Source organism: Phragmites australis, chromosome 8, assembly GCF_958298935.1.
Source record: "Phragmites australis chromosome 8, lpPhrAust1.1, whole genome shotgun sequence".
Classification (NCBI taxonomy): domain Eukaryota; kingdom Viridiplantae; phylum Streptophyta; class Magnoliopsida; order Poales; family Poaceae; genus Phragmites; species Phragmites australis.
The window spans coordinates 26,398,204-26,413,607 of NC_084928.1; the positions used below are offsets into that span (position 1 = coordinate 26,398,204).

Genomic DNA, 15,404 nt, shown 5'->3' on the forward strand with positions numbered 1-15,404 from the left:
ATTCAAAAAAATTCGGAGAAAATTCATTCGGCAAATTTTAAATTTTTGCAAAAAAATCATGTTTTTGCCCTCTCGGTAACCGAGCGGTTTGGGTCGGTTACCGAGCGGTTTGGGTCGGTTACCGAGCGATTTTCTCACATTTTTGATTCGGTCGGTTACCGAGCGGTTTGGGTCGGTAACCGCTCGGTTTTCTCGATTTATCGAGCGGTTTTATCGAATTTCAGCGCAGTTCAACAAAAAACCTAAAAAAGGGTTCAATCTTGTAAAATCAATAACTAATTCATCCGTGCTTCAAATCAAGTGAAACAAATTTTGTTGGGTTCCTTGTAACATGATCTACATGATAAAAGTATTTATACTCATAAAAAAGTTCAAAATTTTCTGTGAGAAATTTTATTTGTTAAACCAAGGTAAATGCATAGTTTACTCTTTGCTAATCCAAAAATCATGAAACTAATTTTGTTAGTCTTCTTAAATGATCCTATATCTTTTAAAAATATATGAACTCATGAATTAGTTATTGTAACATGCATGATTGTGTAAATATGTTGCGACTAGATTAATTCATAACTGACCCATCACACCTTAAAAATTAGTGAAACCACTTTCATTAGCTTATTTATATTATGATTTACGTAGAAAAAATAATAGTAGACATGAAAAAATTAATTACAGTGATGTTTCTTAACATATTCACTTTATGCTTGTGAACTTTGTAAAAATCATAGAGAATTTAATAAAACTCTAAATAAAGTGAAATCAATTTTAAAGATTCTCTTAAAATACGTTTTATACAAGAAAAATATGTGTTTGCATGTTACACTTTTCCTTAACGTGAGTTAATAATTGAGCCGCGCGCTTCAATTTTTTTCATTTTTTTCAAACTTTCTCCCTACAGAATATGATGCAAACGACATTATTTTTGAAAAACAATTTCACAGAAGTTCTTAGAATTATGTCTAGTTTTTTTAAGATTTTTTTGAATTTTTTTTGAATTTTTTTATTTTTTCAAATTTTTTGAATTCAAATTTCGGTTACCGAGCGGTTTTTGAAACCGGACCGGACCGGGAAGGTCGGTAACCGCGATTTTTGAGCGGTTACCGACGGTTTTTTGAACCCTGGTTCTAACCGAACTGACGGTGATATCCAATTGTGCATTTGGGTTTCTGTGGTAGACATGGATAATGCTACTTCTGTTGTACCAATGAAAATAGTCATGCCAAAACTCATACATGATAATGCACATCAGCTAAGCATTTGTATCTAAGTTTCCCCTTTTCTTCTCAAACAAACTATGTATATACTCTGTTTGGACGAACAAAGCAAATAGAAGTAACTACTGAATCGAAATGCAAGGAATCAGTATGTGTGTATGTGTGTATATATATGTACATACTCCTTGGCTTGATTCATAATTGTTCATGTTATAACTGAAGTATATACTACTTTATGAAATATATATACTATTTTTTGATATGTATACACTATTTTCTGAGATGTATATACTTCTTTATAAGTGAAATATATATTTTTTCTGAGTATGTACACCTGAGAGTAAACATTGGATGTGGTAACATCAATCATAAACTCAAGGTATGGAGATATAGATGCATCTTGAGAGTGTCACCGAATGAATACGTCAGGAGCGATACTGTATTTTAATTTCAAATAGGATCCGAAAAATTAAGAGAATATTATTTGCTAATTTTCTTCCTAATTTATTCATTTATTTTCATTAGTAAAACGAGTCACATATCTAATATCCGTAACCGGTAAGAGGCGAGGAGGCTAGAGAAATAATGTGGATGATAAAAATAGATAAATTATTTAAATTTTAGAGATTTTATTAGATAGGAAGAGAGTAAGGAGAGGTTATGAAAACCAACTCACGTTATATATAGGAATGTGAGGGGGCATGTGTCAATTTTCATACGGATGAGGACTGTGTAACGATAATTTATGAATTTTTCTGCAAACTTCTTTCTCCAACAACGTTACTCCTGCTTTGAATCTGATGTAGTAACAAACGCACAGAAAAGCTGGACAAGTAGTCAACCACGCAGCGGTTTTGAGCATCGAGCAGCGAAGTGAGCAAATTGGTTTCTTGCAATCACATTTACGGCTAACCCGCCGTCATGTGGACCGCAGAGGTGAAAAGGTCAAAATCAGCCTTCAATGCCTGCATGGACCGGCCTGCTTTGCCGTTGTGGCGGGCAGTCATCCTTTGACTCCTGCCTCGGAGTTTGGGACAGTCTTCGATTAGACTTTGTTATAGAGGTGCTACTGCTGCTGCTTTGGTGATGATCTGCACTGCACGTGGTTACCCTCAAGGGCCGTTCCGTTCAGAGATTGGGAGGCTCCATTCGAGCGATACTGGCTTGAGCAAGCATAGATTGGGTTCAAGCATCAAGCATGTAGGTCGAGTAACAGAACAACACGTGGATCGTCCACAGTAACACTTCACATGACGACATAAGGTTCGACTAAGATCGGAAATACAACCTCAACACCGTAAGCATTGTACGCAAGTTTGGCTCCAGTAAGCATGGAGTTTCCACATCCACACGGTTCTTGTTTCTTCATGGCTTTGTAGGTCTATTGGGATGATTGCGGTCTTCTATGGTCTTTTTCTGGATGGCATACCATGAAAGCGCGTCGCTTGGTACATGGGAAGGTGTTCCGCATCCAAACAAGTCATTTAGAGGCCATTTGATGAGTTCTAAAAGATTTGCATGGTTAGATGCTATGAAGCGAGAGTACTGTGCTTGACGCGAGAGGATGAGCACAACCTCGGTCTGGCGATGGGGCTCCAATTCATTGGAGCTCGCTTGGAGTAAAGAGGCTCGTTTGAAGCTTAGGGATGGGCCAGTCGGATTTCGATTGGTCGCATCGCTCATCTCCTTTTAAGATTGGTGGTCAGCTTTAAGGGCCACCAACTCACTAATCCGTAGAGGCTTGCTTAACTAAGGATGTATGTTTGTGAGAGGGCACTGAAGCTAATTTGAGGAATCATTGAGATCTTTTCAGTCCGTAGTTGGAGATAATATGTGTTGATATTTCTATTCCTACGTGGGCTATGGAAACTATAAGAAATAAGCATTCCTTTGTGTTGGTATATTAGTCTATAAGATGATTTTGAGTTTTAAGTCTGGGTGTGAGACTCGGTGTTGCTTTGTGTATCTCAGTTTTTTTTTTCTCATTTTCCCTTTTTCTTATATAATGTCTTGGTGCATTAAAATGTGCATTGGCCGAAACACTAATTCATCTCGACATAAAAAGCTTCATATATATCTATATATAATATTATATAAAAGTTAGCATGAGTGTAGTCTATTACCGAGAACTGGCCATTAACAATCTCCTAATAATCTAATACACCCCCAGCCTTACTCAACAACTTTTGCCACTGTGTTATGTTTGGAGAAGGTGAGGTTATTGGTTTCGAAAAATATAATTGGCTTCTAAAGAAGGTTATATAATCTTCAGAATTGGGAAGGTAGTGATGACCCATCAAGCTACACATCCCAAAAAAAAAAACGAATTTGTTTATAAAAACAAGCTGCATTATGTGCTTTCCGTAGCGACCAACAAATTGCCACGCAGCCCACAATGAGTTCGAGTCTTTTTGACAATAATATTCACCAATTGCATATAAAAAGGCTCCAGTTCGAAGTACGAACCTGGGAATTTTCAAAATTCACGTGGAATTAACGGCTCATGTGAAATTCGCTTAAAGGCTGGGAGATATAGTAGAAATGAAAAAATGCATTATATCTGCTGTAGATACGCCGGCCGACCTCGAGATGATTATTGTATCCAAAAAGAAACTTGCTTACTTTTTTTTGTGTGATTTTGGCTTATAACTTCGACTATTCTTCCTTTCATTATTATATGCTTCAGACTATGTATTTTGAAAGTATATTTCTATCACGAATTACACGTATACCATTTCGACCCAATCTAATGCAACACTATGAGACCTAATGCCGTGATTTTTAAAAACTGTGTCAAAAAAAATTGTGAGGCCTATGCAAAAGTTTTGAAACAATTTTATGAGATCGAATAAACAGCATACAACCCTTGGTCACCGATTGCCTTGAACAAGCAATCAGCAATGCCGTCGCAGCGAAAAAGAACTGCGCTTAAAAAAACAAATGCTGGGTCAGTGACTTCGATTTGTACCAATATTATTTTCAATTTTGCTAGGGTAGTTTTGATTTGTCCGTAAAATGGTAGAGCCAATAAGTGTTAAGACTTGCATAAAAAGCATGCGAAATGAATATATAAAAAATCAAATATTTGTGGACACAACTTCAATGGAATTTAGGAGATATTATCAAAATACTAACATACTTTCTTAAGAAAAAAACCCAAATGGCCCAGTGTCATTTCCTAGTACACCGTGCAACAGAAATTTCATCTCTGGGCTGCGCCAAGCCCTAGTATTCCATCCATGGACTATCTGGGGCCACTTGCGCCTCCTTCCCCCCAAGAACTTTTTATTTATATATTATTAATTTAAAAATTATAAAATTATGCATTTATTTTACAAATCTGTAGAAATTAATATATCTGGACCATTAAGTGGACGAGAAGTAAAAATCAATCATCCTATATTTAAAAATTGTATAAATGGCGCGTTGCAATACTCTCCCCTCCAAAAAATTTGGGACAAAAATATGACCTCAAATTTTGTCTTTTTCAGGTCATCGCTACCAACATCGCGCTCGGGTAACGCAAACCGCAAAAGGAAAAGCAGCTGCTTTTGCCCAACGGGCGGAAGCCGGAAGGAAGAAGACCAGAATAAAAAAGCGGCGTGGTGGTGGCCAGTAGGCAGGCAGAGACAGTGGCCTCCTTCCTCACGGTCGGACCGGGATCACGCTAGCAGCAGCACCGAAGCAGCCTCCCCCATCAGCGAAGAGAGAGAAGCTGCAGCCGCAGCGAAGCAGCGCAACCGCAGCTGACCGGCGCCCCCCACATGGCCGCCGTGCCCGGTGGTGGGCCCCACCTCGCCGCAGCCGCCGCCGACGCGATGGAGGTCGACCCGCCGCGCGTCTCCACCGACGAGAAGGTGAGCGCGTCCCCCAGCCTTCGCGCTCACCTCGGGGGCCTCGGCGGGTCAGGGGGGCTAGGGTTGGTTCCCTTCCTCCTTCCTGGATCTGCCACTGCGGTGGATCTGCTAGCTGCGGTGGTTTCGGTCTAGGGAGGCGGTCCTGGTTCTGGTCTGCTCGGCGATCTGTGCCGCCGCGTGCTAGGATTGGGGCTGCTCACTTATTGCTTCTTCCGAGTGGTTTGCCGCCGATTTTTGTGCTGATTCGTAGGTGGATTAGCGTGTGGGTAGACCGTTAGAGGAGCTGTAGTAGCTAGCTTTGCTTTCCGGGGAGGGAACCTGCTGTGCTCTGCAATGCTCTTCGGGCAACTTTGCGTGCGGGCCATGAAGAGTTTCCACTCTCGTGGTACCTAAATGGTTCCAAAAGCTGCGAATAAGTTTGTTTGGTAGCTATTTCAGTTATGGGTTTTGGTGTTTACAACTTTAGATGGGGTTCACGTCAAGTGGCAGTTGATTTAGTTGTTACATTTCTGTACAATGTATTTCAGTGGCTGTTCAGCAGGTGCCATAGCATTGTTTTGTTTCGATCATAGCTTGGCTGCTTGGATATGGATTCCATAAATCGGAAAAACTCAGTAGTTTTAAGTGTGTGGTCAGTTAGGGCAATGTTAGCGTGCTGTGCTGGTGCTTGCTGATGTTGCTGCCTCAAACCAGGTGAAAGCAGCCAAATGCTGATGCAACAGTAGCTCACCAAGTACATCAAGTTTTTTTTGGTTGGTTCTGCTCATTTTGCTAATGTCTTGCCTTGTGCTGTGATTGGTTTGTGTTACATGACAGCATGGCGCCAATATTATGGGAGGAAGTGATGCAGTTACAGGCCATATAATTTCAACCACGATTGGGGGAAAGAACGATGAACCAAAAAGGGTAGGTTTTGATCTTGCTGAATAATATGATGAGAGTAATAGCATTCTAACTTGATTTGTGATTTTGTGTACTTTAGACCATTAGCTATATGGCTGAGCGAGTTGTTGGAACTGGATCATTTGGGGTTGTCTTCCAGGTCAGAGATAGCTTCCTCGTCATTTTTTCTCACTTTGACTCGGGTTTTATTAATGTCATGTGCATGCATTCAGGCAAAATGCCTTGAGACTGGTGAAACTGTTGCCATTAAGAAGGTTCTACAGGACAAACGATACAAGAATAGGGAGTTGCAGATAATGCGCTCGATTGATCATTGCAATGTCATTTCCCTGAAGCACTGTTTCTTCTCTACCACAAGCAGAGATGAACTTTTCCTTAATTTAGTCATGGAGTTTGTTCCAGAGTCACTTTATCGTGTCCTGAAACACTACAAAGATATGAAGCAGAGGATGCCACCTATATATGTTAAGCTGTACATGTATCAGGTATGTGGTGATAGCGGTGTATGCTATCTTGATATGCATGAGCTAGAAAAGTTGTGTTAATATATTTACATTTTTTTCATGTCTTGTGCAGATATTCCGGGGATTAGCTTATATTCATAATGTACCAGGTGTTTGTCACCGAGATATTAAGCCTCAGAATATTTTGGTACGCTGGTTTCTCTCCTTAACATCTGCCTGTTCCTGTTCATGATGGTGCAGTGGAAAATTGCTGATCTTCACTGTTTCTTGTTGCTTGATAGGTGGATCCTCTTTCCCACCAAGTCAAGGTCTGTGACTTTGGGAGTGCTAAAGCCTTGGTATGTACATGCTCTAATGATTAAGTCAGCAACATTACTGTTATTTTTTCCGAATTTATTTTTTAATAGAATTGGAAATAGTTTAAACATCCTAAATTCCTAACACACAAAAGTACATGCATATGCTAATATTTTGTGTCGTGGGATGATACGAGGGACTAATATGCGCAGTTGCTAATTTTGTTGCCATCAAATGATATAAGGGACTTTAGCATGGGTGGCATGCTAATTCATATGCTCATATGCTAGACAATTTCGTGCTCATTAAAGTCAGCTCCGGAAAGTGGAAACATTATGCTTATTTGGTTAATGCGTTATTGCGCAAATAAGGGATGCCACTAATCAGCAGTACCGAATCGTGGACTTTGACCTTGTCAGACCAAGTTATACCCATTGAGGTTGTATGGGGTTGAATTTGATTTTCTTTCTTTAGAAAAACTTTTAGCACCTTGTGTTAGACATGTCACATATATATAGCTCTGTGTAATATCACCAGAGTATAAGGGGCTCTTTGCATATTGTAACCTGTACATGTGTATATATATTGGCTCAGGGTCTCCAGGAAATACGAGTTGCTATTCTTAATATGGTATTAGAGCTAGATTTTTCAGAGACGCAACAACTTGTCTTGATCTAGATCTATTCCACCTGTCGGCTCTCTCCGCTGGCTACCCTGTTGATTCTCAAATCCCTCCCGCTTGAGGTTCTTCCCGTGTTTCCGCATTGTTCGTCTGAGCGTCATTGTCATAGTTGTCATGACGTCGGGATATCATCGCCATAACGCCGATATATCGGCATGGTGGAGAACGACATCTCGCCACGGGGATGCCACGGCTTTGTGCATTGTGGTGGGCGCAATAGAGGGAGAGGGAGAGTGGTACTTGTATAATAGAGGCCAACTTCATCTGGTGTCCGCCTCAGCCTCTCGCTTGGATCTCCTGAGCTGGCCGCCCGTGCTCGGTGCAGATCCGGTGGGTGGAAGGAAAAGGCAACGACGCGCGCGGGGAGGTGGATGCAGAGGGAGCAATGCGGCTTGGGGAGGCAGATGCAGAGGGTGCAGGCGGTGCGGGGAGGGTGGAGGGAGCAGGTGGATGCGGAGTGAAGGTTAGGGTAAGTAGAAGGGTGGTTGGGTTGGCTTACATGGGCCGAGTTTAGTGTGTTGGGTTGGCTGGCAACACATTTTATTTGTGTATTCTCCTTTTCTTTCTTTTCTTTCCATTTTATATATACTTTGAGAGTCAATGTGTATTAGGAAAAAGTATTGAAATGTGTGTATTCGCCATGCTGATGTGTGTATGGCGTTGCCACGCCGCGCACCATAGGCGTTGTGAAAGTGGTGGGTCCTTGCACCCCGCCACACCGTCGTAACAACTATGGCCATCGTCCATCGTCCGCTCACGTGTTGCAGTCCGTTCAGCGCCTGCTCTGCTCCCGCAATGGTGCCCTTGCACCGCTCTGGCTATGTCCTGCGCTGCTCAGGCTTCCCCCGCTCATCTTCCGCAGCTGCCCCCCTGGGCGCTGCCCACCCCTGACTTGGCCGATTCTGTTGTGCCCACCCCTGACTTGGCCGATTCTGTTATTGTTAGGGCCGCTGTGCCGTAGCCCTGCCTCCCGCTCTAGGGATCTCGCCTCCTGTCGCACGCCCACCTAACCGCCTTGGCCTCCACGCTGCCAGTTGCTTCTGCCTTCTCCGCTCGGGACTTCTATCCCGAGTCGGCCCGCTCGCCCGGCATGTGGTATGTGTGTCTGTTCTAGAGTAGGTAAAAGAAAAAGGAAAAGATTCAACTGACCTCACAGCCTTATTTAATATGGCAGAATTAATCCAACTTAATATGAATTTTGAACTTTACTCAATGATGTTATGTTAACGTCGGGAACTAAATAATGAACTGTACAGAACAATGCATTGAGGTGTATGAATAGGAGGTAGTATTATGTGGTGTTAGCTGGTTGCTTTGTGTAACAATTATTTTGATTAGCTTTTCTAACATTTCATTGATGAACTCTGTTTTAGATAAAACTACGAATTCAAAATTTGATTACCCTCCAACATTTTGCATCTCAGTATTTGCATTTGCTATTTATGTTCAGTTCTACTTTTGAATCTTATTTTTGAGCACACCAAATTATCAGGTTAAAGGTGAAGCAAATATATCGTATATATGCTCACGTTACTATCGTGCTCCTGAGCTCATATTTGGTGCAACTGAATACACAACATCTATTGATATATGGTCTGCTGGATGTGTTCTTGCTGAGCTTCTTCTTGGTCAAGTAAGTGCTTTAGTCCCCCCCCCCCCCCCCTCTTTTGGCTTACATATCTATACATCTTTTCTGCTGTTGCAATGAAATTCCAGCAGTGAAGTCCCACTAAATGCCTCCTATTTTTGCGATTTATTAGCCTCTGTTTCCTGGGGAAAGTGCTGTGGATCAGCTTGTTGAGATTATCAAGGTACTTAACGGGTTACATGCATTCTAAATTTAATTGGTTTCAGGAAAATATTTGCTGTTGACTTTGGTACTTTCCAGAATTGAACAAAGATAAACTCCTTGCAGGTTTTGGGTACTCCAACTCGAGAGGAAATCCGGTGTATGAATCCCAATTACACAGAATTCAAGTTTCCTCAGATAAAAGCGTGTCCATGGCACAAGGTATGTGCACAGTTTTTCCTTGCACATTTATAATGAGTGGGAGCCCTTCTAAATAAAAATTATCGATATGGTCACTCATTCAGAGTTCACACAATCTCAGTGGGTTTTATCCCTGTCGTTTCTCAGCAGAGTGGGCTATTTTGCGAAATTTCAGTAGACTTCCTGTGACCCTAGAGGACCATTCTGTCACTTGTTATGATCAAACATCACCCTGATTCAATTTTCTGTGTTGGATATCCGAATAAGCTAACATGGGAAATGCTACTACATATGTTAATTGCCATGAGTAAACATAAATGAACACTCGAAGCTTCAGTGCACGCAATATGTGAAATATGATCTCCTTGAAGTTCCTAATGGATTTTTATTAAAATGGTTATGCTGCAGATCTTCCACAAGCGAATGCCTCCAGAAGCAATAGATCTTGTGTCCCGCCTTCTTCAGTATTCACCAAATCTGCGATGTAGTGCTGTAAGTTTTTCATCTCTGGTTGCATCATGAAAAATCTGTTGAATATGCTCATGATTTATTGAATATTGCCCATGCTCACAGTTTACTAAGTACATGCTGATAGTTGTTGGTGATCATTTTGCATAGTTCTGTTCAATATATTCATATAAATTGTCCTGTTTTCCATCTCTTGTGTGACTCAGACCCAGTATTCCAAATCCTGGTGGATAAAAGATTTTATAATGTTGATTTCTTTTGGTGGCGTTATGTGCTAATTCAAATGAATTCAAGAGTAAATGATGTTTCAAGATTGATCATATATCAAAATTGAGAGTATAAAATGAGGGGAAAACACCTTCCTGGAATCCATTGGGAGATAAGGTGCTTACCCTGCTGGTTCTGTTCTTGACCTCCTGGAGGGTGTGGGATTTGCCTGCAATCCAGACCACACCTGCCCTCTTTGCATATGTTTCTTGTTAATGGATCCAGCATTTATTGAGTAGTCACTATAATTTCCTGTGATCTTGTGACGAAGGGAACAATAAAAGAAAATCCATAATATGCCACTGAATAATGACATGTTCCACAGTATGCCACAATATACCACATGTCAGTTAGACATGGTACATTGTGAACATATGTAGTTATTCAATGGCATATAAGGAATCACCCCCAAAGCAATTTAGCAATTATCGTTGTACTATTAGTCTCAGATTTTTTGTGTTGAATATTCGAGTCAAAGATTTCCAAAATAAGAAACTTACGGTTGTAATTTAGTGTGGTTGATATATCATCCAAATAACAAGTTGGTTATTTCAATTGTATTGCGAATTATAATTGGATACATATTTCATGTTTTTTCTGATACACGTTCATTACAGAACTTCATATTTTGTTCTTACTAGTGGAGTTCCCTTGCTTTGTAAAAGAAACTATATTAAAGTTTAAACTTTTGAAAAACAAACTTATGGGAGCCTTGTTATATTCATGATTTGTTGCCTGTGCTTTGTAAAGGGAACTCAAAAGTTTATACTGAAATCAACGTACTAAAGCAACCATGAGAAATCCATCATGCGCAAATAGTTGTCAGTTAGCTAACGTACCACCTACCAACCTAGTCATGTTGCATTCGGGTCTCATGGTAAGGGCGTAAGGTTTTAGATACATATGCATACTGTGAAATTACATGCACTGTGATGGAAGGTTCCTCTTCATTAAGTTGATTGTGGGTTGAATTATTGTTCCAGCTTGAGGCATGTGCCCATTCGTTCTTTGACGAGTTACGAGAACCACATGCAAGACTGCCAAATGGCCGCCCATTTCCTCCACTGTTCAACTTTAAACAGGAAGTAAGTCCTTTCTGAAAGCTTGCAGTCAAACTTTTGTAACTTTGGACTTTAATTGAAAAAGTATGTGGATTTGCCATTCGATTTATTGTCGAAGATACTTTCATTATATAGTCCACTTTTGTAGCATTTTACCAGTATATGATAGATATCAGTGGTCAGAATCAAATGCACTGGACATGAGTCCTTAACAAGTTAGCAGATTTGGTATTTTGCCAACCATGCATAGTGCCATGATATATATGAGCATTGCTTCCTCGCTACTGGTAGCTGGTCTGAAGGAACACACTACCACCAGCACTCATGCAATTCTTCAGGCGGTGGTGGCAGCTGGCAGTAATGTCATGGTTCACCTAGTTGGAGGGTTGATTGGGATCTGAACTGTAGAATTTGGGTATGCAGTAGGGTATGTAGTAGCAAGTGGACAAGGCTGTCACAACGCCACTGGCTGTAGGATGGGAGGGGAGGGGTTGTTGGCGACATGACAATGTCTCAGAACAGGAAGTTTGGTTTTTGAGAGTGTCGGGCTGTGATATCGGTTGGTGGGCAGAGTAGGTGGTGAGGCAAGGTGGTAGTGAGTGGTGACCGCAGAGGTGCTGCAGGTAGTGAGCGGTGACTGCAGAAGTGCTGCAGGTAGTGAAGGTTCAGGGGGCGGCAGGATGGTGGGGCGGGGTGGTGGCTAAGTTGGAGATGGTTGAACTTAGGGTCGCGTGAGCTTTGCATACTTATTGTATAATATGCTCCGATTATTATAGCAGAGATGCTTTCTTATAATGTGCAAAGATTACTTAGCCATAAAATCTTTTTCTCTTGTTCCTTTGCAGCTAGTAAATGCACCGCCGGAGCTTATCAGCAGGCTGTTACCGGAACATGCTCAACGGCATTCAGGATTTAGTTCTTTATTTGGCAGCAGAACATAGGAAGGATGTATGGAAACATGTCACTTTTATGCTTGGCTGCTGGTACACTGCCAAAGGGCAATCTGCATTTCTCACATTTAAGTTTTAGAACCTGACCATCTTGTTGAAATGTTGAGCTAGCCATAAAAATCTAATATTGAAACCCGATAAGGCCGATGTGTCCATGTTCTGCTAAGAACAGCACATATTGCTGGAGGGAATGGTTGGTGCATTATTAAGCAGGGAGGGTAACTTAATATCAACTTATGTTATTTCCATGTTTCATGTCTGTAGCACACCTGTACCTGTTTACCCTGTACTATTTGCAACTGATGTAATCGTATTAATGTTTCTTGACCCAAATTCATGTTATACTGATGGTCAATTCATGCATCTGGATTCTGGCACCACTAGCTGACCACATGTCTGCTTGATGCATTGGGTCGTTACAATTCCTAAACCGGAATGCTGTTTATTCGATCGACAGGAAATATCTGTTGTGTTATTGTAGGAAGGTTCCTTCTATTTTACTTCATTCAGATTTTGTGACAATGACAATGTCACAACTCATAATGTTCTTAGTACGGCGGGACTGCACTGAGGTCTTCAAAGGGGAAATGAGGGCGGCGTGAGCGAGAGGGTGAGATCGGAGAGGGTAGCGTAGGGGCAACAGTGGCTTGCCGCTCTCTTCAGCGGACGGTGGTTCTTCTATAGCCAGACAGAGACTCTGGCTAACCAAACTTAGGGAGTTCATTCATTGTTTGATCCAACCTAATGACAATTTACTGTCTTTATAGATAAGGCTTCACACGTGATAAGGAAAAGTTAACGAATCTTTAATCATAAGAAAACTAACTAATCGAAAGGATACTAACTAATTTATTTCTTAACAAACGACATCTCCTGCTCCTTCTTGGCTAATCCTACCCACTTTGATGCGCCAAGAGCTCCTTCCGACGATGCGTGTAGGACCGTCCAACAAAAGCATCGACAACATTTCCTCCCTCGCTAGAAAATAGCTCGCTCTTGAGCTGAAATGATGGGTAAGCCGCCACAAAATCGTCCAACAACTCCCAAGTAGCATCGACCGTTTGGCAACCCTCCCACTGAACAAGTACTTGCCATCACCCACGATTGAGGCGTGCCTTGGTAACGACAGTAGGAGAAGGCACCACCTGACCATTGACAATATCCGGTAGGGAGACAACAGCTGCTAACGGAGTGGCGGCGAAACGCTTCAAAAGGCTAACATGGAAAACATCATGGATGCGAACCTTAGCAGGAAGCTGGAGATGATACGTCACAGAACCTAGGCACTCTAAAATCTAAAACGGCCCATAGTATCGTGGAGCAAGCTTGGAGTAGGCACCAGTCTTGATGGATGTCGCCAAGCGATGTTGCAAACGGAGCCAAACATATTCCCCAACGGCAAACTCCACTTCACGATGAGACTTATCATGCTGCCTCTTCATAGGAGCATTGGCTTGGAGAAGGCGCGCGCGGATGTCATGGAGGAACTCATCACGATCGCGCAGTTGGCGATCCACGATAGCCACCCTAGCAGCGCACGGCGCATAGGACAACAGCACTAGCGAATCACAGCCATGTACCACTCGAAACGACGTTGTCTACAGCGACGAATGTCACGTCGCAAATCCTTAATTACACAATTAAGCATAATCACGCTTCTTAAGTATTATGTTTAATTTTATGTAATTTTATTTCGGAATGCTAATGCAATTCGTCTAAAGTCAATTGGATGAGATAAATGAATTCGGGAGAGAAAATAATGAAATTCGCTGTTAAAACGGACCCTTTCTTTAACATGTGGGCCCCACATGTAGGCCCATCACCCTAACCACCAGGGGTAGCAGCCACCTGCTCCCTCTCTCTCTCTCCCTCACTCCCTCACGCCTCCCTCTCCCTCTCCAGCTAGCCAAGCAAGGGAGGAGCTCCCCCTCTCACTCTCTCAAGTATTCTCTTCCTCTCCCCAAAATCCGACCTTAACAGAAGGATTTGAGGTATATATGTGGTATCCACACGATCACAAGCTCATGAGCTACTCATCTATCTAATTCATTTTCGTTTTCAAGGAGGAATCAAGTTGTTCTTGAGTTCTTTAGATATTCTTGAGTTTTTGGAGCAAAATATAGTTTTGGACAAATTTGAGCTATGAAGTCGTGTTGCTAGGTTGATGAGTGAGTTCCAAACTCCTTGAACTATCCCTAGCATGTTTCCCTTAGACTTGGTGTGGCTCACAAATCATATCGACCCCAAAATCCCCTTGAAAATAGTTGTTCTGGACAGCCCGGATACTTCGAGTTCAACAGGAAAAAGCCCATTGAATTGTATTAAAAAATCATTTGGGTTTAGGGTGCCAGTTGGGTCTAGAATCCTTTGGATAGGGCATATACATGTTTATGTAGCATAGATCTATCATGCGAGTCGAATCGCCCGGGGCTCACCCGGAGTGTCCGGCACAACCCGGATAGTCCGAACCAACCTGAAGGTTCTGAGTTAAATCGAAAATGGCTAACAGAGAACCTTCTCCCGGAAGTTGGCCCGGAGGCTCCGGAACCGGGATATTCTGAGTCCACCCGGATAATCCGACCTTCTGATATTTTTTCGACTTCGTTTAGATCGGTTAGTGTGACATTAATTCATGTGTCTTGCACATCTAACATGTTTTTATGCAAATTATGGCATGCATTGTTGACTTCAATCATACTCATCATAGCATGCGTTCTTAGCAAGCAAAGACCGGCACGTGACCCGGTGGTGATTGAAGACGACGCCCATCTCCTAGAATTTTGCGAGTGTTGCGCGGGTAGTATAAGGCAAACTCCAGAGCAGCAAGGCAAGCATGGAAGTATACTTATCCCGATACTTTGGATCTCGTATGGTATAAATTGATAAATATGCCTTATGTATGTATGCATGAGTTTGAGTCGATGTCAGAATATGGTGGGTAGAACCTATGTAGATGCATGATCTTTTCCTTCAATTGTTGTTGATCCATATCCTTGTAGCCTGGGCAAAATCATATTAATTTCTAACTTAAAATGTGATACGAGTTGCTTAGTATTGCATAGGTTTACGGTAGAAGTTGAGCGGTGAAATATTTCATCGTTCGCGAGCATAGGCTTGATAATTACTTACACAATGATATTGATGATGAGTTGATGAGTGGTGAGTATGAGACGAGATATGATCGGTGTTAGGGGTTTCATCTACACTGTAGGAGGTTCCCAGGGTAGTTTGGGGAAGGAGACCGGATACCG

At 41.8% G+C, this 15,404-nt stretch overlaps 1 protein-coding gene across 1 annotated transcript; it reads left to right on the forward strand.

Annotated features, from left to right (window-relative positions):
* The first annotated feature begins 4,749 nt into the window (after positions 1 to 4,749).
* LOC133926860 (shaggy-related protein kinase GSK4) lies at positions 4,750 to 12,516 on the forward strand. Its single transcript, XM_062372998.1, has 12 exons — positions 4,750 to 5,071; positions 5,888 to 5,977; positions 6,054 to 6,113; positions 6,187 to 6,459; positions 6,551 to 6,625; positions 6,720 to 6,776; positions 8,910 to 9,050; positions 9,178 to 9,228; positions 9,333 to 9,428; positions 9,816 to 9,899; positions 11,126 to 11,227; positions 12,049 to 12,516. The coding sequence occupies exons 1-12, from the start codon at positions 4,979 to 4,981 to the stop codon at positions 12,142 to 12,144; spliced, it is 1,218 nt and encodes a 405-aa protein (XP_062228982.1). The 5' UTR covers positions 4,750 to 4,978; the 3' UTR covers positions 12,145 to 12,516.
* The last annotated feature ends 2,888 nt before the right edge of the window (positions 12,517 to 15,404 follow it).